Here is a 22352-nt window from a genome sequence, read left to right as displayed (position 1 = left end):
AAGCAAACACGAAGCTAACCTTTCCATAAGTTCAGTTTCCATACACAGGAGCTCTGGTCTGAAATGACTCTTTGTAGACCAGTGGTCATTGTTCTTTGCAGCTTCTGGCTAGCTCCAGCTAGGCACATGTTCAAGGAATGTGCTTGCATGTTCTTGTCATTGCTTCATTTACTGATTGAGTAAATCAGTCAATGTGCTTTCTAATTAATATGTATTCTGAAATGTGTTTCCTTCATCAATCAATATTGCAAATGTGTTTTCCAAATAAGAGACACAAGAGTACTGGCTTTTGTTAAAGACAGTTACTGTATTTTTGAAATTAGGTATATTTAATATAAAAAAATACAGCATTAAAGTGGTAACCACAGGCAACAAAATCTACCATAGTGTAAGTTAAGGACAGCATTGGACTTAAATTATTGATGAGTCTGGTAGACTACTTGGACAAATCCTTGATTGCAGAATCTCATGTAATTGGGAGTGAGCTATGACAGATAAGCAGAAGTTTGACCCATTTTCACCTGGGGTTGGTAGCATCTTTCTGGCTCACATCTGGCAACTTGGTTTGAAGGAAAGCATAGATATGTGGCCAGATCTTATTGGTTTCTGTTCCAGAAAAGGATTTCAATAACCCTTTTTTCCTAAGGAAGAAAAAGAAAAAAGCATTACAGATGTCAAATTGTTTAATTGTTCCAAAATCTCCACCTCACTTGAAGATTACCCTGGCAAGAGTGTGAAAATATGCATGTGATGTAACACCAAGAAAGCTGTAGCATTGGAAGTTGTCATGGTTTGACACTGGCACAATGCCAGTGCCCCATGAAGATACCCTCTCCCTGGTAGCTCCTGTGAGATGTGACCAGGAATAAGCAAAGTAGGCTCCTACTTAGGAAAGAAAACAGAACTTTATTAACTACTCTACAACTACAAATAAAGGAACACACACACACACACACACAGGGAAAATGAAAACCTCACAAATACATTTCCTCCTCCCCCCACCAAATTTCCAACACAATACATTTGATCCTCAAATCACCAACTCTCGGTCCAGCAGCACCTTTTAGACAATCAATCCTCAGTTCATCAAGAGGAGAGGAGTCCTTCTTGTGCCATGGGCTTCCCCTGGAAACACAGCTGAAGCCTCGTGTGTTTCCGTGTCACTCGTGGCACTGCCCGGAGTACATCTGCCGTTGTGACCTCTTCCTTTCATGTCCAGTGCTCTCACCACTGAACATGGACCAGAGCTGCTTCTAGGGTTGTCTTTTAAGGATGCTCTGTCCCGATCCAAAAAAAGGCACAGTCTCTCCTTTGGGACACCTGTCCCCACAATCTCTCCTTTGGGACACCTGTCCCCCCCATATTTTTTCACCCCCTGGGGCCGAGGGGCACCGACACTGAACCCTCTTGGTTCTGAGGCATTGCCTCCCCCTAGAATGCAGTCTCTGTGTCACAAGGAACATGGTTCTGTCCATGGCTGTACAAAAAGAGTCCAGCAAAAGCCACTCCATCATCTCTTCCCACTAGGGTTCTTCTCTATTCTTCCACTATCTCTCGCTCGCCCAGACCTCTCTCACACTTGCACATTTCCTTCTTCATCTTCCACTCTATCTTCTAGGAGAGGTCAATGATCTGTAAAGTTCTCATTTTCCAAAAAGGGGTTAAAAGCTCCTACAAGCGGCCGGCTGAACCCCCCCCTTCTTCTCCGTCCCAGCCGTGCTGCCGGCACAGGCCCATGTTTATCCAGTCTCAAGGTTACAGTCCCAGGCAGCGGCTCTTTCTCTCTCTCTCTCTCTCTCTCTCTCTCTCTCTCTCTCTCTCTCTCTCTCTCTCTCTCTCTCTCTCTGTCTCTGTCTCTCTGTCTCTCAGTTGGGGCTGCTCGATGGCTCCCAGTCTCTCTCTCTTCCACCCTTCCACCCCGGGGCTCAGGCCTACCTCTCCCGGCCTCATGGCTTTCCCCTCCCCCTGCCCAGCCAGCAGCTGGGCCGGGGGAGAGACCCGAACTCTTTCCCGCCGGAAACCCAAGAGGACCCTCCCAGGGGAGAGCTCTGCTTTTAACCCCGTGTTCTCAGAGGCGTGTCCATGTCCTAAATGGCCATGTTAAATGCCAGTATTAAAGTCTGAATATCCATTGGCCCAAACACAGCATCCCAAAAAACACATTTCCTGTCAAACCACCACAGAAGTGCAGGCTGGACATTGATTTCTGCTCAACAGTCCTGGAAGGATACAATGAAGGGTGGTGAATATGGAAATACAGAAAGGACAACCATTGATGTTGTCAAGAGTCTGATTTCTTTGTCTAGGCAAGGTAAGAGTAGAGCTCTACATGGTGACCTACGAATCTATATATCAGCAGTATGATGCTTGCAGCTTTACATTAGGAGAAACATTGTGTCTAATTTTGACTCTTAAAAGAACTAGTAATTTATTTCCACTCCACAATGCAAATGACAATTCTGAATTAGCTACTTATTCCTAAAGAGTCTTGCTAGTTGGTTCCAGTCACAGTCCTGTTCTTAGAACAGCCACATTTAAATCCTCATTAACAGTTTCTCTATTTGTGTATGGCTTCTTGACCCCTTGCACTTATTAGCAGAGTTCTACTTATACATCCAGAAAACAAAATATTGTAAATTCTTGCAAAAAAAGGAACTGTCTGTTACCTCACCCACCAGAGCTGTTGTTGCTCATAGCAGTACTATGATGTATTGAGTAATGCATAGCATTCTTTATGAAGCTAAATGTGGCTGGCTGCAGTGGCAGGTTATTTTACCATACAGGTTCCAGAAGGTCTCATGCAGCCCTGGAAAATCATACTCATTCTGCTGGGTTGATTTCTGACTGAGTTCATGAAAGCTACACAGTTACTCACACCACACTCACTGTTGTGGTATAATATATTCTGTAGCAGAGAGATCTGTTCCTCACTATGCTGATGCACAGTAAGATTTTGGAACGTGGAAGAACAGATTTTACTACTTACCGATAATATTCTAGGACGGGTTTTGTTTGTGCATCATAAGCCTGGAGCCTCTTGCTGACAGTCTCTGGCTTGTCATCATCACGCTGAACAAGGGGCTCGCCAGTAATGTCATCAATTCCCTAATCATGGTTAAAAGCAAATACCAGAGTATATTTTTTACTTCTCTTTAAGCATGCTTTATGTCATTTTCTATTTAAATTATGATCAATTTCCACTTAATCAGGGTGTAGATTTCTGCTTATAAAGAGAGGCTGCTGCCTGTGTTCTTGTCTGGAATGTTAAGTTGTTGACTTTCCAGTAAAACAGTCTGTCAATTAAAAATATTTTCTCAGTATTGCCAGTGAATATTAGATCATAGTAACTTGACTAATTTGTCCTCTGGAACATTCATAGAATATGGGGAATATGAAGACAAAACCTTCACATGCAAGAGAAAACAATACTGTTGGTAATATATTCCTGTATAACAAGAAATAAGAGACCAATTGGACCTTCATTTGACAATACTAAAATGGGCAAAGGAGTTAATGGCCATTTGATTTTTAAGTTACAAAACGGAAGAGTTATTATTTAACAACAGCTGTACAAAAAAATGGCATGAGAGTCAGCTGAAGCTTTCCCTGCAGAGGTAGGGACCTAATGTGTGAATGTTCCTACTAAGTAAGCAAGCATTTTGCAGGTTTATTAAGATAATAGAGACAACTGTATTTCACCTGTTTAGCTCTATTCCATGTTTTCAATTTAAGTATTGCAGTCCACTGTGTTGTGGTAAGTCTGCTAATTAGTGAAAGGTAAGACAGATCCTAAATAGCAAAGCTCTGGCAGCTGAAGCCTACTCTGGTAAGTCTGAGAATTCTCTGTTCCATCTTGCCTGTGCTCTTCTGCAATTGAAAATAACCATGACTTTAAGCACCTTGTTTTAAAGAAAACAAAGGCAATATTTTCAGTTGCTCACTTCCAGTGCTTACCTGGTATTTCAAGCTGTCCTCTTTTCCTGCAACACTAAAATTCAAAAGCTACAGGGCCTGCTCTATATCTGATGTAAATTAATAGAGCTTCCAAGTGAAATGTGATGCCACAACAGCTAAGTTATTTAGAGTTAAGGATGAAATACAGTTTTAGCTGAGTTGCACTAAAGCAAATTGTTCTTGAAAAAATTTAAGGGAACAATGTACAGTCTTTATCTTCAATCTCCTCTTTAGGATATCTCAAGTCATAAAAATCTGTTAAAAATTAATCTGTTGAAAAGCTTCCCTGACTTGAAAGTTTCTACATCCAGTTTTGCAGTACAGCAGCTCTTCCCTTGAAAATACCCATCTTGGTTAAATATAAACACAGGGAAAGCATTAAGTGGATTCCTCTGACTGCTGGTTTGGTGTTTCCTGTATATAAAGCATTACTCCTCTGGAGGAAGGAAAAGAAATCTACATTTTGGACTGTACAGGCTGCAAACAGGCTAAGACCATGCCCAGATCCTGTGCCAGTGCACAAGGCAGACAGTATTCCAGATCAGTGAACAGCTTTAACAAGTGCTTACAAAACATCATGGTGTTCTGCTCTGCAGGGGACAAATAACTTTGTCCAACACCTTAAAGTTCTGCCAGGTCACTAACATACCCTCATACCAGCACAGTGTTACAGAGAGATTCTGCACTCCCAAGAAATGAGATGAGCCTTTTTGTTCTGAGCTGCTGTGTTTTGAAACACATTATGCAAACAATATTTTACTGCAGCTAGGAAACACAATGCAGTACTTATTTAGTGCCAACACCAATGCATATTGCTTACCTGCACTTTGGGAGGACTGAATTCGAGATTGTAGACTCTGCCACTGGCAGGGTGGATCCAGCGTGCTGTAAGCCGACCCTTTATGGTCTCAAATGGCACGTCTAGGTCAATCACAGTGTCTATGTGACATTCTTTATCGAGCGCTTCTGCCTGAGCAACTGTTCTGGGGAAACCTTTTTAAAGGAAACAACTTCATAAAATTCTGAAAGCAGAGTTATAGCAAAAATTACCTGGATTGAGTCATTAAAGAAAATAATTGTTACACAGCAAAAAAACCAAAAAGCATTGTTATGTTCTATAAAGATGGAAGAGACATCAGATTTTCCAATATCTTTCAGTGTGTCATGGCATTTTAACTTTTTTAATGCCTCCCAGCTTTTATTTCTTCATTTCATCTAATAATCTTCCCAAGAGTGCAAAAAATAAGTGCAAAAAGACCCTATATTTATATATACACCATATACCACTACACTGAATAAAAGCACTGTATACACATTTGGAATAATAAAAGCTCCAGTGAAGAGTTTCCCTCAGAACCACCTAGAAACATTTGTGATATATCTCACTTTCAGAGCTGTGTAAGTCTGGCTTAAGGTGGTGGCCATTACAAACCTGTTTTATTCAGTTGCAGTAAGCCAAATCCATTTACCAGAGGCAGTACAGGATTTAGAAGGTTTGTGAAAGTTTTAGTGTATCAAACTGTCCTCAGATATGATGACTGTGAGAACACTCAGGCTGATCAGGAACCTGTCTCTTCACTTCAGAGATGCTGAATTTTTCCCCATGAACTCTGTGGCACCCTATTCTATGCCTTAAACTATTAGATAATCTAGTGGAACTTAAGAGGGGTGCAGTGGGGACAAAGAACAAGAAAGCCAACATCTCCACAAAGAATTTGAAATGAAATATTGAGCAAAGACCTTCAGTGGTCAAAGCTACTGCAGAACATGCTATTGTGTCCTATACTCACTGGAACAGTTCCTCTCCTCAAAAAGCTCTAGAGTAGTCTCATTTTCTTCAGTAGCTTCTAATTTGCATCATTTACTGTACAAATAAACTTCTTCATAAAGGCAAGTACTGATAGGCACAAACTTAAGAAACTCTTGCATAATGTTGATCTGTCCATTGCATGAGTAAGGAAAAACATTACAAAAAGACAGAGTTTATTAACTCAGACCAAGTCCTTGCTTATGCATTAAGTCTTTTGCACCTGGCATGCATCATAGTCATGAGCTGCCCTCATCCTATTTCTCACCCATTCACATTATTGCATGAAAGTGCTTCTAAATGGTAAGAGCAGAGGAAGAGCCAGGTCTTCAACACTGATGTTGAACACTGTTCAAGAACTGCTGTTCTTTCTTACTATTAGCAGCCACCATGTTTCTAAGTTATGCAGCTGAAATTGAGTTTGCTTTGGACTGAGTAATGAGAAAATTCCTCAACAAATTGAAGTGCTTTTAGGAAAGCATTTCATTGAAATTGAACTGACATTTTCTACATAGTGTTCTCTCTATACAGAAAAAGATCTGCAAGAGGTGATGAATTATGAAGATTCCAGGAACACAGAGAAAAGTGCTCTAGATTATACAGCATGTAAATCTAAATGGATTACACCCACAGACACATACGACTCAGACTGCTACATCTGCTATGACTCCAGAAGCCACCAACCTATTGTAAGGCAGTAAATGAGTGTTTGGCTAAGTGAACATGCAATCAGTTCAGCAGCTCTGGTTTGAGCTAACTGACCCCATCTGTTTGTTCTGCATTGCAGTTACCAAACTTAAGATTATGGGTTAACATATTTCAACAGAACAGTGTTGTTCCTGTGAAGCCCATTATGCCAGAGTTATCCCTAGAGTAATTCACTGGGTTTCATTACAAATGCTGATGCAGACAAACTTTCTGCTGCATAAGTTTAAAGGCAGAAGCACATTAACATGCTGCAGAAATTGATTTATTCTCTTATGGTCTTGACACAATCCTCCTGCTGAGAGCTGCCAGTGGGCACAGCTACTACTACTATACTGCTATACTACTATACTACTATACTGCTACACATCCAGATCCACAAGACTAGAACTGTGTGTACATGGGACCTGAAACTAAAGGAAAAAAACCCAATATCTGCCATTCTTTGCTTTATGGTGTAGGTTTCATTGTACTGTTCACTGTGGGAATAAAGCCTTTCTCTCAGGAAGGAGCCCAGCTGTGACTAAAGCCACAAGAACATATCACTGTATGTAGAAGCAACTATACAAATATAACTATAATAAAGCACTTAGGGAGAGAGGCCACTGTGGATTTTTCACTCCCTCTAAATAGAAAGCTACACCAATAACTTTTTTATCTACTGAGGCAGGTTGTGACTAGTCTGAAAAAACACGTATCCAGCCTAGACACTGTTTTTGTGCTGGGCATCCAACTGTCCTCTCGGGGGCTGGAATAACAAGAGCCATCCAGTTCATGAGACAACAGCAAATGCATTTTCTCTCTAGGAAGAATGCTGAAGCAATGAGCTTACACTGCAGAACTGCAAAACAGTTCACTCTGGAGAACAGAACCAAACAGCAAATGAAGGAGACCTCTTAGGGCAGTTGAGCAATAGTTTTGATTACACTCCACACTGCTGCAGTACTTTTCCATACTTATCTTGTTACTGCATCACATTCCTACCTTGCTGTTTAGATAATTCCAAAGCCTCATCCTTCAAAAGTTTTCCATTCCCCAAGGACTTTAATAAGAAAATATTCTAAAAAGAAACTTCTCAATGCCTATTTTAATGGGGAAATACCATATGAATTATCATAAAAAATACCAGCGTGCCAGTTTTGAAATTTTTCTGGAGTGTTGAACTACCCTTTTTAACATGAGTTAAATATCCCTGTAATGTTCTGAGGGCAGGGTACGTCCAAAGCATTTGTCAGCCAAAGAAACTGGGGCAGACTATCTGCTGAAAGTTTCACAACAAGCTGGCTACCAGCAACCAAAGCAGTCCCAAGTTTTCCAGAGCAGATTTTCTGTCCATATATAGTGACATCCAACATGATAACTTACCATCCAATAGCCAGTTGTACTGGTCTAAACCTTTTATCTCATTCAGCATTAGTTGTGTCATGATGTGATCTGGAATAAGCTGCCCTTGGTCAATGTAGGACTTGGCAAGGATTCCCACTTCTGCAAAAGTAAAAGTTGCATTACACTATCTCTGACCTCCAGCAAGTGAGAAAAAGCCACAAACCTGAAAAAAAAATTGTTTTGATCGGGTGACAGAGAAAAGTTGTAAACAAGACAGACAGTATGCTTACCAAAATTAAAAAATATCCAGATGATCAACTAGGATCTGACCATACAAATACATATCAGATTAATTAGATCCACCTGTAGGGCAAAACACACACCCTCTGAATAAATTTACTAGTATGTATTTGAAATATGAAGTTCCAAAAACTAAAATGAGGAGAGGCCACTAACCAAGAGTCTTCAAAATAAAAAATAGAAAGGATACAAGTTTATTAATATATCAGCCCTCAGACTTCATGAAAAGAAAGTTTATTTTCTTAGCTTAGTGGCTAGTTATTAACTTACACTTAGGCTTCATTACAAACATAAATATAAATGCCTTTGACAGTATGCAGTGGGACATGCTTGCCAGGTATGTATTTTTATGATTACTAGAGTGGCAAGAGGGCGTTTATAGATAGTGTACACCATTTATGGAAGTACACAGACACTAGTATTTTCGCATGGAACTGACTAACATTTAGTACCAGTCATTTATCCCACTGGCTTACTAAAATTCCATCCACGCATTGTCATTCCAGCTATCACACTATGCTCCTACATGGCAGGCAGTAGCATGCTGTAGTTCACCCAAATCATGCATATAGCCAGGAAGAAATTCAGTTGCCTGCGTTGTGTCCTAGGCACAAATTTTCCCTATCTTTCACTTATAAAACAATTACCCAATTATGTTACGTAACCCAGAATTGCAGCTAGACTGGTTTTATTGTGGGTCTGCAGAAGCCTTTACTTGCAACCAGTTAAGATCTAGTTACAGAAAACTAAAGAGAAAATGGGATGGATGGAGATACCCACGCAGATATGACCACTTTGAGCAGAAAGCAATGATAAATGCCAGTCACATCACTCAGTGCAAGAAATGGGCAACAGGACAGAGGCCCTTCTTCAGATGAGGCAACTGAAAAGCAGTACATGCCCCCAAATAATGCAAATAGGACTTGCATTTGGTGATGAGAAAAAAAAATAATAAAGGAACAATTTTCCCTTACTGCCTGTTCACATCTGTAGTCAGGCTTTGAAAAGTACAAAGACCATTTAGAAATAGGCACTGTGCACCTTGTCCAGACTTCAAAACATGCTCACTATATGGAAAAGAGTCAGACTGTGGTGCCTGAGTCCTCCAGCACATCACAAACTGGAAAGAAGATGACAGTCTGTCTGTGTACAAAGTGTCTCTTCCCTACCTCCCTTCTTCATACCTTTTTTTATTATTCTAGTGTGCTTTGAACCATGTACCCTGAAAAAGTGGGTTGGGAGAAGGAATAAATCATGTCTAGGTAGTTTAATGTGTACTTGATGCTTGGCTCTGCTACTGATTTATGTTGCAGCATTGCTTAGTCACAATGATCAAAAAATATTTGCAAGACAAGGTTCACAGGGAACAATTCTAACTTACTTTGGAAAGATTCATGAGTTTTTGGGCCCAGAAAGGTTTAGAACATGGCAAGCTATTATTAGGCCAACAGAGCTTGAAAAATGCTGCCTTTTGCCTCCCTTTACAGAACTCAGGTAATTTAGAAAGTCGCTATTACAGAGGGGAAAAAATAGGCAGAACCATACCCAAATAGTCATATATATACACTAGCTCAGAGCTGGTTCCCCCCGCCCCCCCATTCCTGCTATTGGGAGTGGGATTTCATGGGGTTTTGTAGGTTTTATTTAGTTCTGGGTTTCTTCAGGTTGGGTCTGAAACCACTAAAGGCATGGCAATCTTCAGAATTACAGGTAACACAGGTTTCTTTCCTTTGTAGGTGATGGCAGGTATCCATGTCCCATGGCTTTACAAAGGATCAGCAGGTTCTAACCACATTACAGCAGTCAAGCTCTAGCCATAACCAGACAGTAATTACCTTAGCATTAGAGAAATGGTCACAGACTCTCCACTGTCCAAAAGAACATGATAATAACTGCAGAATGATAAGGACACTCATCTTCAACAGGACTTTTCAACAATGCCCATTTTCACAAAACAGCAAATAGAAAATTTGCACCATATAACTTCTGTTAGCTATATCTAATTTTCCAAGGGCTTTACCTGCCCATCTTAGTGTAACTCATTTCCCAAAGAATTGGAAATTGCAGGACTCTTCTGTTGTCGTCAAAACTCCTGGATCTTTGCCTTGACTGAATTTGTCTAGGCTGTTTGAGTTGCCTCTCAGTTGTTCTCCTATTTTCAGTGTACTACCTAGTCCTCCTACCTCATACTTCATCTCAACCCTCTGGGAACCATTTCTGAAACTAGTGACTGACTTTCAATGAAATTACAGTAGAGTTTCATCTGGGTTTACTAGTGAATGAGAAACTCTGTAGCAGATTCTGGTAAATTCTGCAGTAGCTAATTTAGAGTGAACTTCACCTCTTAAGCTATTCACTTACTTCTTTCCTTATTTTGGATTTTAATGTCTCTGCTAAACTTCCATTTCACATGTTTGCTCTCCTTCACAGTCCTTCATTTGTCCAACCCACCTAGAATTCTTTACGTAATCACTTCTCTGCATCACTTCAGGCTCCCACCTCAATTCATGCAATATGGTATTTCCACTTGGAAATTTCCTCTTCCCACACAACCTTTAGCATGATTCTGGTACTCTGTGGTCTTGCACAAAACCGAAAGTATTTAGTAAACATTTTAAACCTCAAAACACTTGGTAAAATAACATTTCCTTTGTTATCTTGGAATGGCTACCCACCACATCTTCCACTGAAAGTTCATAACAGAACAGTTTTGTGACCCTCTGTAAATAAAAACATATTATAGAAACCAAATAGAAATAGCATGAATATGATCAGGTCTGTCTACACAGGTGTGCTCCTCGCAAATTCTTAACTTAGAGTATCTAAAATATCAACTATAGTAAAGTCAGTCACTGTACCAAAGTCATTATCCTTACTGAGTAAACAAAGTTTGTGTGAAGATGTGGGAATCACATCACAGCTGCTTCACCTTCAAACATGCTTATGAGTATTCCAAAACTAAGACTGCCAGTTACCTTGGCATAATACTACAGTGATACTTACAAGTGAATGGAATATTCTACAGCTTGAAGTTGTTGGAAATAATAATACTCTCACTTCATCACACACAGCCTGAGATGGTTCTTACAAGGTTTTTCACCCCACCATATAGAAAAACAGATGTGCAAGTCAGGAGGGAACCTTCCATCATTGCAAAAATCCACCAGAGAGAGGGACTGTGGTATCTCAACTGAGGCCAGAGGCCAAGCTAGACCTGTTCAGCAAGAATAATTCGTATATTTATCTAGTATAAGCATCACTGTATGTAAACACAGACCTTGCTGAAACCTAAGCATGATATGAACTCATAAGACAATAATAATTTTAAAAGCTATGCAGTTTGAAAATTTTGCACGTTGTTTTGGTTTTTTTTTTTAAAGCACCACTATGTTATGCCTGCCAGCTGAGGACTAGGCGTAATTTTGGAATAGCTGCTAACAATTCTAGGCACCCCTACTTCTAGCCATCCAATGAACATACAAAAAAAAGTCTGATTGTCCAAAACCCCTCCTCTTGCCCTGACTGTTAGAAGATGTGAATATTTTTCCCTTTTAAGAGGCTTCCAGCTGGAGAAACCATGAGAAGCTATCAGAACTACTAGAAACACGTACAAAAACCACTGGGTGATTACAAAAAGCAGCCAAGACAAGGAAGCAATGAGGTGTAAGAAAACAACGAACACAGGACAACCCCGTCCTCTTTCATGAAGAGGTTGGAAAGTATCAGCGTGTGGAGGACCCAGGGCTGCCGATATGAGGCCCGCTTCGGTGGCCTCTGGCCTCCAGAAAAGCCGTGTGAAGTCACCCCACCTCTGTCTGCGCGGCGGGCACACGGAGGTGGAGAGCAGCAAACCCCATTAAGGAAGCGCCCTCCCTTCTCGGAGGGGAAGGGCAGGAACGCGTGCTGGGAGCGTGCGTCCCTTCCCTTGGGAGCGGAGCTGTCTCACGCGGGGCTGCCTGGGGACCGTTCCCGCGGGACGGGGACAGGAGGAGGGGTTGTCGCCGCCGCGCACACGTCCCCACCCGCGTCTCCGCGCCCACCTGTCTTCTTCTGCATGTTGTCCCTCAGCAGGTCGCCGCTGGAGAGGTGCTTCACGCCGAAGTGCTTGATAATCCGAGCGGAGACGGTGCCTTTCCCGGAGCCCGGCGGCCCCATGATGACGGCGCGGAGCAGCGGCCGCGCCACCATGCTGTCCCCGCTGTCCCCGCTGCTCCGGCCGCGGACGCGCAGGGGCGCGGCAGGATCGCGGCAGGATCGCGGCAGGAGCGCCGCCTTCCCGGGGAGCGCCGCCTCGCCCCGCCGGCCGGCCCGGGCCGGTCCTTCCCGGGAACGGCGGCGGCAGCTTCTCTGGCTGTCAATCAGGGGCAGGAAGGAAAGATCCTTTACGTAAGTGCACGGGGGGAGGGAGGGATAAATTCATAACGATAATAAAAAGATAAATGAAGCAAATTGCGTCTTAGAGCGTCGCATCAGGCCGCATTTAGGTATCATGTTCAACCGGCCATGACCAGCTACCACGCTGCCCAGGAGGCCCCTTTTGGCTGCTCCCTAAGCCGTCAGCCCCTGCCCTCCCTCAGACACACAGAATCAAAGAGTCGTTTGGTTTGGAAAAGACCTTAAGGGTCACCGAGCCCAACAAGTAATCCAGCTTTGCCAGTCCATCCCTAAACCATGCCCCAAACTGACACAAGCCCACCTTTTAAGTATCCCCAGAAATGGTGACTCCACCACTTCCCAAACGGAACTGGGACTTGCTCCTTACCTGGCTGTCACCTGATGCCTGCTTGGCTGCTGGCACTGTCACTGCACTGCCCAGGTGCCCTGAGGCTGTGGCTGACTGTGCTGTGCTCCCTCACCCTCATGCAACAGCCCTGCTCTTGCTGATCTCTCACAAATAAGCTCTCACTGTCTAGCAGCAGGCAGCTGCGTTTTAATGAGCTGGGCCTGAGTTTTGTTTATGATACTTGAATGTGAACAACTGCAGGTTGTCCTTGTTCTGGGTAGTGTTCTTCCAAACACCAAGATGTCCTTTCCCACAGATATGATTTGGTGATTCTCAGTTACATCAGAACACAATATTTTGGCCAAAACATTAGATTGTCCCATATCCTGAGTGTTCACAGTCACGTCCACAGCAGGAGAAGTGGGTCTTTCTGCTAAAGGTTCTGGAGATGCTGATGGATCTCAATCACTGTACCAGAAAGGTCACAACGGAAAAGTGAGCAGAAAGCAGAGCTAGAGTCAAAATATCAATTAAATTCAACTTCCTGGTTTAAAACATTGTTTCATTTCAATAGTTTTACACTGAACCAAGTAAAGCCGTAAGAAAATATTCAAATGACTGTTTGGTATTTTAAAACAGTAAAGAGATAGGAATGTAGCCCCCAAACTCCTCAGTCAATAAAATTAATTGCCTTAACAATTAAGTAGGAAGGCACTGGCTTAGCTCATAGAGCTTACTATGAGCATAAGTCTCATTACCCTGAGAAATGTGAACCTTCAAAAATGAACATGATAGTACCTCTATTCCAGATTGTACTAGGACACCAAGAGTTAAACATTTGGGGCTTTAGCAGCGTTCCCAGGGCAACACGTCAGTCTGCCAAAGCACCACAGTCTTAAACAAAATTTGGCAGCAAAGGCCCATTAAATGTTAGAAGCCAAACAGTTCATTTTAAGCTCCACACTTCAGAGATTTCTGAATGGCAGAAGTCCATAAAATGTATTGCTAAATCTTCCTAAAGCAAATATATGGGAAAATGGAAGGTATTGTATGAAATATATATCCATCAAATAACTAGACTTGTCAGAGAGATCATTAAATCTAATCTACAATGCCACCATGCATAAAAAGCAGCAATAATTTATCTGCCTGTTAAAAAGGAAGCCTGAGGTTCTGCCTCTCTACAGGCCTATTGAGCAGCTCAGAAATCTAGACAGGAATGCTAAGACAATCCCTTTGTTAAAGACTATTTAGAACCTCTCTGAACTTCATAACAGATTCATGAGGAAGGGGTGGAAGAGAATAGAAAGGCACTTCTCCCACACACACAGGTTCTTACTAACCTATGGCCTTTGCAGAACTGAAGTGGGTACTTAGATTACAGAAAATAGGTAGTAAAAGAAATTATTGTTCCCATTTCCTTGGCTATCTTTCCTGAAGTCCAAACCTCACTCTAGTAGTTTTGTGAGTAGTTGTGACATACTCAGAAGTGGAAAAGGAAATAATGGAAGAAATGGGGTCAATGGTTCACTAGTTTGTATACAAGTCTTTATACAGCTATTCTGTATTTATAGACATGCAAGTGTTTTTTTAACAGCCTCATTACATTGTTTGGAAAATGACATTTCATCATCTTCATTCAGACTTAATTATGCACATCTTAACAGAGTAGTCAATATTTATGTAACACAACTTGCACTATATTCTGATTAATCTTTTTCACACATGTAATGTACCGGTGTAAATTAAAAACTTAAGTTAGTGAGTTTTAAAAACTCTTAATTAATTAAAAACTCTTGCTTAGTGAGTATAGAAGTAACCCTCATGGTGACTGACTAGTAATCAAAATCTTGTTTCAAACAAATCCAAATGTTCTTACTAATAAATAATCTTTCATATTACTCAGCATTTTTTCAAACATAAGAGATGCTTTGAAGAGGCTTTTTAAGCCTTAAACCATCAGGAGAGTTTCTGTCAGGTATGCTCCTTGGAGATATAAGTCCTTTCTTCTGAGTTTGATACAGAATTCTTTTAGTGCTGTTGGGTAACTACTTCCCAAGTGTTGTACTTTGTATCAAAATGAAGTGGTGGCTTGCATGAGGAAGGAGTCATAGTACCCTAGCTGTCAGGACATGGTACTACGACATGGTCTCCCACATAATTTTTGTGCCTCATTTGGTGGAGGGGTGGACAATTTGATGGGCTTAAGTCTGGCTGGAATAGAACTGTAGTGCTTAGTGTTATGTACCCTACCAAAAGCTGTTAATGAGCATGTATTTCCAGGGCCTGTCCTGGTGCCTTGTCCTATCTAGTGTCTGTGAATAACTCTGGAAGAAGAGAGAGAGCGCACCCTCATCAGTTTTGTGAGTAACACCAAACCATGTGGCCTGAGCACATGGGCTTAGGGGCAGGAGGTGGAGCTCTGCAACAACAGATGGGGAAAGGGGCCAAGCAGGACACTGACAAAATTCAGCAAGAGCAGGTACAAAGTCCTGCATCCAGGACACCGCTTCCAACAGTGCAGGCTGGGAACTGACCAGCAAGGAAGAAACTCTGCTGGAGAAGACTGGGGAGAACCGGCCTACAGCCAGCTAAGCACCGTCCAGCATGTGGACACTAACATCCTGAGCCATATTAACAGGAGGGTAGCCACTGCATCAGGGAAAACGGTAATCCCTTTGTATTAGGCACTTCTTAGCCCACATCTGTGTGCTGTGGCCAGTACTGGGCCCTCCAGTACAAACCAGGCATTGATCAGTTGGGGCAGGTTTAGCAGAGAGTGACCAAGATGATCGGGGATAGAGAAGAGATACTGCCACAGACAGATGGAACCATGTTTGTTCAAACTGGAGACAAGAGGGGTTCAGGAATACCTACAGCAGCCTTCTAGCACCCATGAGAAGGTTACTGAGAAGGCAGGGACAGGCTGCTTATTAAGATGAGTGGTAGGACTCAGTCAGTCAGGCAGTGGAATTTAAGTAGACTCAGTTCCCTGACATTTTTAAGACACAACCAGATAAAGCCCTGAGCAACCCAGTCTGACCTTGCTTTGGTCCACAGATTGGGCTACAGATCTGGATTCCTACCTGGATAAGGCTGCGATGCTGTATTTGTAAACAAGATACCCCATTAATAATGTTTTTTAAAACAATGCATGAAATACTTATCCAGTGAAGGCTAACATATATACACAACACAGCTGAAAATTCTCCCTCAAAAAATATATACCATCAAGAACACTTGAGGAGCAGATTTTTTTTATTAGATATAAGTTGAAATACAGAGGATGAAATGTTGCTGTTGAACTGTCCTCTAAAGTAGCAAAGACATAACTCTTTACAAACCCAAAATGTAGAGCTGTGATTTTTTATTTGAATTTAAATAGTGTTTTATTGCAAAGAGGGCTAAAACACTATCATTTTTCTGGTGTCACTCCTACCTTTAGTAAAAAGCCTAATGAATTATTCCTCCCAGATGGCTGAGTATAGCAAATTGACACTTATACATAGCACGGGTTGTTCCAAAACTCCTAGGAAACTCCTAGTTTCCTAGGAAATGTGTATTCTTCAGACAGAAATTCATTGCCTGCACACCAAGCTTGTGTACACTCAAACTTTATTTATGACAAAGCTAAAACACACATTATTTGTAAAGTGAAAAATCTATTAACATATTTGAAACTTTAACAGTGTCATTCAAGAATTATTAATTATTACAGAAAGTTTTTGCTAACTTACCATTATTAGGTTTTATTCTTTATTATAGAAATAATTAATTGCTCCACACACACTTCTTAGTTTTTCCCATTCTCCTGGTGTTGTGTTTACCTCTCTCCCCTTTTTGCCTGGGCCCCAAGGTGGTCTCACTCAGGTGAGGGTGGTGGGGTTATGGTGAGTCATCAGCACCTGGACTCCCTCACCAGGAAGAATGCCAGGCTTCTGTTGACAGTTTCTTCTTCATCCCTGTAGGGCTCACTTGGAGTAGTTTTTGTATGCTTGCTAACACACTTTTGTACCTTGCTTTTTCTTCACTAGTCTGTAGCTCTACATTACATCTGAGTTTTAATATATATAGTACCTTGCACCTCTATTAGATAGTTTCTTTGTCTTTTTTGCTAAACCAAATGTGTCCAGGTCCAGGTCTGCATCCAAGAAAAGAAAAAATAAATACAAGAAAAATAAATTACCCATAGAAAACCTGTCAAAACTGCTCTCACAATTAAAGGAAGCATACCAAAGCTGCAAGCAGCTCAAAGAACATTCAGACAGTGCAAATCTGACTAGCTTCTGTTCTGATGCCTTGGAAACTCAGTACAAGGCTTATGTCCTGTTACGAGCAATGGCAATATTTTGTTCAAGTCACAAGTGGATAATAATCAAATACAGAATTTTAATTATTTGGAAAACATTTCTGTTGTCTCAGTGGTTCTTTTGAGCTGTATTTGGAGTTTGTAATTTTAATCCTATAAAAGCACTCATCACAGATTGTTTAGAAATCTCTCAAAGTAAACATAAATAGGAAAATAAATTAAGTTCAAGTAAAAGAGAAGTTACATAGCTGTGTTTCTGAGACTCTGTGAAAAGTCTTGGGAGGTATGTAAACCAACAGAAATTCAGAGAAAAGTGTTATCTTTCTGCATTCTTGGAGCCCCCATAGATTAGCAGAAGGCAGATCTCTTTTTGAAGCTTCTGTAATGACATTTTCTGTATTATTTATCCCAAGTGATTAAACTATTATGTTCTCCAACCACTGATCAAATGAAAATTAACATTTCCCTGAGTACTAAGGTAAGCCAGTAATAGCTTTACATTTTGAGGTTAAATTGTAACAGCTGCCCAGATGATGACATGTATATATCTCTGAGGTGCCACTCAGTCTCTCCGTGCCACCTCTAGGCAGTTGATAAAAATAATTTTCCTGACCCCAGAAATCCTTGAACTTCTAGCACAACAAGCTACTAGCATTCCCAGGGAAACAAAACCCCTCCTTTATGTAACTGGGTATTTTTATGACAGATAGAGCTCTCATTATAAGGATACTTACATTATACCAGCAGAATATATATGGCAGTGATTTTTTTACAGAGGTATCTTATTTCAGTTACATGAGAAAATTCTGACTACCAATGGAAAAATTTTTGGGGAAGACTGTTTTCTGTTTTGTTCTCCCAGTTTTGTTTTCCCATGCCTTGACATAAAGCAGATACTTGCAAATTGTTAACAGATGATAGCAAGTAATTGGAAGTCACACAAGAAGGACAGGATGGACACAACTAAAAATACATGTGTGGGAGCCCAGGGGAGTACACAAAGGAAGAGAAATGAACCACAGAAAAGAGTTCATTCAAAGTAGACGCAGTTGACTAGACATTTTTGATGCAAATCTAAGACACAGAGTTCAGACAATGCAGTGAAAAACATAGTCCCAGCAGCAGCACCTGAAAACCTTTCACACAGCTGTCTTCACAGAAGAAGACACTTGATTTCAGTGGGAGTGTTCATCTTCTATCACATGCCACATCCACAACCTCACAGCAAACTGTTATTTAACTACTACCCTGAAATTATGTCTAAAAGGCCTGTGAGTGAAGGAAATTAAAGAACACAAAGTTGTTCCCTGAAAATAGGAAACAGTAAGTGCCAGACTTCTTCTCCATTAATCATGGAGTTTAGCACTGTTTGTTCTGGAATTCCAAAATACCCTCCAAACTCTGAAACCCAAAGGAATTATGCAGAGACTTGACTGAATTTATTGTTTGTAAACAGGAAAAAAACCCACTGATTTATCAAGAAAGTTTTAAAAATTTTTTGTGAAGTTTGGACATAGATTTATTAGCTCTGGGAAGATATGTAGTTCTTTACCTTACACTCAGTTTTCTCCTAGTTCTGCTCAGTGCATAACAGAAAAGAATTTAAGCTGCCCAAGCACCACCCTATTTTCTGTTATATTCTAGATCAGAGCTGTAACTGGCAACTAATTTCTTACACACAGAAAGCTACAATTCTTTGATTCCACTAAACTGTCCATGACAAACTCTCTTTTTCTAAAAATACAGAGAGGTTCATCTGCACATGAACCATGAATAGCTCTAGATATTTCTTCCCATATCTCAGAAATCTTGGGCACCACGTACGTGATCAAATGCTGTTTAACTGCTGCCATTTTTTGATCCTCATTTTCCACAAATTTCTCAACATGCTTCCTTTAATAAAATTTCTTAGGCTTTGTTTCTACACAGATGTGGTCTTTTGATTTAGATGCACAGTTTTTCTGGGTTTGATTTTTTGCCTCAGCACCTGGGTCTGGGAAATCCACAGCATCTGCACAGTCTGTGTGGTAAATGGATTAAGTGGAGAAGAAATTTAGGATACAGTATGTGAAAAATTGGACTTGAGCATAAAGAGCAGTGTGTCCATCTGGTCAAGGGGCATGATTGCCCTTTTCTACTCCACATATGTGAGACCCCATCTGGATTTTTGCATCCAGCTGTGGAGTCCTCAGTTCAGGAAAGACAAGAGGACAGTCTTAAGCTGTGCCAGGGAATAGTTAGGTTGGATATTAGGAGAATTTCTTCACAAAAAGGCTGATTGGGTATTGGAATGTGCTGCCCAGGGAGGTGGTGGAGTCACTGTCCCTGAATTTTTTTAAGAAAAGACTGAATGTGGCACTCAGTGCCATGGTCAAGGCAACAAGGTGATGTTTGGTCATAGGTTGGACTTGATGATCTCAAAGGTATTTTCCAACCTAAACAATTCTGTGATTCTGACTCTGGTTCTGCAACATGGACCTGATTCAGTGTAGATGCAGGCCATAAAAATGATTGGTGGGCTGGAATAATTTCTTCTTGAGGAAAGGCTGAAAGAGCTGAGATTGATCAGCCTGGAGAAGAAAGAGCCTTGGTGAGCACTCATTGCTGTCTTTCAGTATTTAAGGGAGCTTATCAGAGAGACAGAGACAGAATTTTTACCCAGAAATAATGACAGGACAAAGGGCAGGAGTTTTAAACTGGAAGAGGGTAGATTTACTCTGGCCATAAGGAAAAATTTTTCTACAGTGAAGATGGTGAGGCACTGGCACAAGTTGCTGACAGAAGTTGTGGATGCCCAATGGGGACCTCTAAGTGTTGAAAACAAGGTTGTACGGGGCTTTTAGCAACCTGGTCCCTGCCCATAGCATGAGGTTGACTAGATGATCTTTAAAGATCCCTTCCAAACTAAATCATTCTGCTTTTCTGTGATACAAAGCTTGCAGGCCAGTGTATCAACACAACAAAAATCCTCATGCATGTTGATCACAAAAGTCAGCAAGGAGCTGATAATAGATGGCTTAGTTCCTTCAGTTTCTGTAAAGTGTGTGTATAATGGGTTTCAAAAAGAACTTTTAGTCTCTGGAAAACAATTTAGTAAAATAAAAAGTATTATCATTTGTAAGGAAAATTGTCTGACTTTTGCTGTACAGCTGTGAAAGGTACTGTTGATTCTCATGAAGGACAAGAGGCCTTACAGAGAGAGGGATCTGGACAGAGTGGAGCACTGGGCAATCACCAGTGACATGAAAATGACAAATCAAAATGCCAGATTCTGCACCTGGGATAGAGAAATGCCACACACGAGTCTAAACTGGGAGAGGGGCGGCTCTGGGGTTGCAGAGAGGGCTCAAGGGGTGCTGGTTGGCAGCAGGCTCTGTGGCAGCCACCAGTGTACCCTGGCAGCCAGGGGGGCAGCAAACCCCATCTGGGCACAGCAAACCCCATCCTGAGAGCAGCAAACCCCATCCTGAGAGCAGCAAACCCCATCCTGAGTGCAGCAAACCCCATCTGGGCACAGCAAACCCCATCCTGAGTGCAGCAAACCCCATCTGGGCACAGCAAACCCCATCTCAGTGCAGCAAACCCCATCCTAAGAGCAGCAAACCCCATCCTGAGTGCAGCAAACCCCATCCTGAGTGCAGCAAACCCCATCCTGAGAGCAGCAAACCCCATCCTGAGAGCAGCAAACCCCATCCTGAGTGCAGCAAACCCCATCCTGAGAGCAGCAAACCCCATCCTGAGAGCAGCAAACCCCATCCTGAGTGCAGCAAACCCCATCTGGGCACAGCAAACCCCATCCTGAGAGCAGCAAACCCCATCCTGAGTGCAGCAAACCCCATCCTGAGTGCAGCAAACCCCATGCTGGGTGCAGCAAATGCCAGCCTGGGCACAGCAAACCCCATGCTGGGTGCACCAGCCGTGGTAGTCTAAAGGGGTGACTGTCCCTCTGTGTCCAGTGTTAGGGCAGGGCCTCCTGTGCAGTGCTGGGTGCAGCTCTGGGCTCCACCATTTCAGAACCATGGGAAGGTCCTGGAAGGTGTCTGGAGAAGGGCAAGAAGGCGTCTGGTGGATGGACTAGACACCATGGCCTGTGAGGGGCTGCTAAGGGCTTAGGGCTTGTCTAGTCTGGAGAAAAGTAGCTGAGGGGCAACCTCCTTGCTCTCTACAGCTTCCTGAGGAGGGGAAGTGGGGAGGGAGGTGCTGATCTCTTCTCCCTGGGACCCAGTGTGGGAATAGTTCAAAGCTGCACCAGGGGAGGTTCAGACTCGCCATTAGGAAGCATTTCTTTACAGAGAGGGTGTATATAGGCTTGTTGATGCCCTGACCCTATCAATGTGTAAGGGGCATTTGGACAGAGCCCTTAAGAGCCTGCTTTACCTTTGGGTTAGCCCTGAAGTGAAGCAGTTGGGCTAAATGATTCTTGTACATCCCCTACAACTAGAGTATTCCATTCCAATAAACTTCTTTTCATGGGCACATAAGTGTAGCCTAACAATTAACATTGTCACACCTCCACTGTAATCGATGTTTCTCTTAAAGTAAGAGACTGAAAGCTTTAGTCGGTCTCCTCCTTCAGGACACCGGGACTCTGTCACTATCATTAAGCAAACAGGCTGTCCCAAGGACCGCAAGCAGGACTCATTCCTCCATCGTTTTCCTTAAAGTAGGAAATAAATTACTGAAAAGTACTACCTAAGGAACATGTTCCCAGAAACCGACTCATTTGGATGTGGGGGCAGTACCCTTGTGCGGGCACCACGTTCCGCTCTGGACCGTCCTTACCCGCCCGCCGAAGGAGAGCCCACCTCACCCGGAGGAGCAGCGGGCCGGGCTCCGGTTAGACACATCTCCCGACAGTTCCACACTCCTTAAGTTTCAACCGAAAACACGCAGGCTGGGAGAGCAGAGGAAAAGGCACAGGCTGCCACCCGTGCCGCGACAAACTCAGCCCGGCCCTTGCCGCCACGGCCCCGCCGCCGAGCGCGGAGCACGGGGGGCGGTGCGAGCCCTGCCCGCCCCCTGCCCTTTGCCCCCGCCGCTGTCCCAGCGCTTCCGGTTCCCAACCACGTGGGCAGCGGGATGGCGGGCGGCGCGGCGGGCGAGGCGCAGTGCCTCAGCTACACGGGATGCAACTTCCTGCGGCAGCGCCTGGTGCTGGCCACGCTCAGCGGCCGCCCGCTGAAGATCCGCAAGATCCGTGCCAAGGAGGAGGACCCCGGCCTCCGCGG

The 22352-nt window shown here is 42.6% G+C and overlaps 2 protein-coding genes across 5 annotated transcripts in view; one reads left to right on the top strand and one right to left on the bottom strand.

Annotated features, from left to right (window-relative positions):
* Positions 1-287: 287 nt before the first annotated feature.
* AK3 (adenylate kinase 3) lies at positions 288-12998 on the bottom strand. Of its 4 annotated transcripts, none has more exons than XM_071425094.1 (6): positions 12855-12993; positions 12133-12443; positions 7832-7951; positions 4775-4947; positions 2987-3105; positions 288-641 (listed from the first exon to the last, which is right to left on the bottom strand). In XM_071425094.1, the coding sequence occupies exons 2-6, from the start codon at positions 12278-12280 to the stop codon at positions 518-520; spliced, it is 684 nt and encodes a 227-aa protein (XP_071281195.1). In that variant the 5' UTR covers positions 12281-12443; positions 12855-12993; the 3' UTR covers positions 288-517. The 4 variants fall into 4 exon arrangements, with proteins under 4 accessions (XP_071281195.1, XP_071281196.1, XP_071281198.1 ...); XM_071425096.1 differs by lacking the exon at positions 288-641 and adding an exon at positions 653-2219 and having other exon boundaries at positions 12855-12998; XM_071425095.1 differs by lacking the exon at positions 12855-12993 and having other exon boundaries at positions 12133-12470.
* Positions 12999-22005: 9007 nt separating this feature from the next.
* The window catches only part of RCL1 (RNA terminal phosphate cyclase like 1), a 33207-nt gene continuing 32860 nt past the window's right edge, over positions 22006-22352 (top strand). Inside the window, exon 1 of the mRNA XM_071425091.1 lies at positions 22006-22351. Coding sequence (XP_071281192.1) covers positions 22204-22351 — 148 coding nt within the window. The 5' untranslated portion in view covers positions 22006-22203. The remainder of the gene's footprint in view (position 22352) is intronic.

This window comes from Agelaius tricolor, unplaced genomic scaffold (assembly GCF_023055355.1).
Source record: "Agelaius tricolor isolate 1412-34295 unplaced genomic scaffold, bAgeTri1.0.p SCAF_4, whole genome shotgun sequence".
NCBI classification, from domain to species: Eukaryota; Metazoa; Chordata; class Aves; order Passeriformes; family Icteridae; genus Agelaius; species Agelaius tricolor.
This window is presented reverse-complemented; position numbering and strand designations above follow the sequence as displayed.

Excerpts from the sequence above, each read along its gene's own strand:
- AK3 (XM_071425094.1), bottom strand. The coding sequence starts at position 12,280 with ATGGTGGCGCGGCCGCTGCTCCGCGCCGTCATCATGGGGCCGCCGGGC. Across the intron at positions 7,952-12,132 it reads CAACATGCAGAAGAAGACAG|AAGTGGGAATCCTTGCCAAG; the intron begins GTGGGCGCGGAG and ends TTACTTTTGCAG. Across the intron at positions 3,106-4,774 it reads TCAGTCCTCCCAAAGTGCAG|GGAATTGATGACATTACTGG; the intron begins GTAAGCAATATG and ends AACCATGATTAG.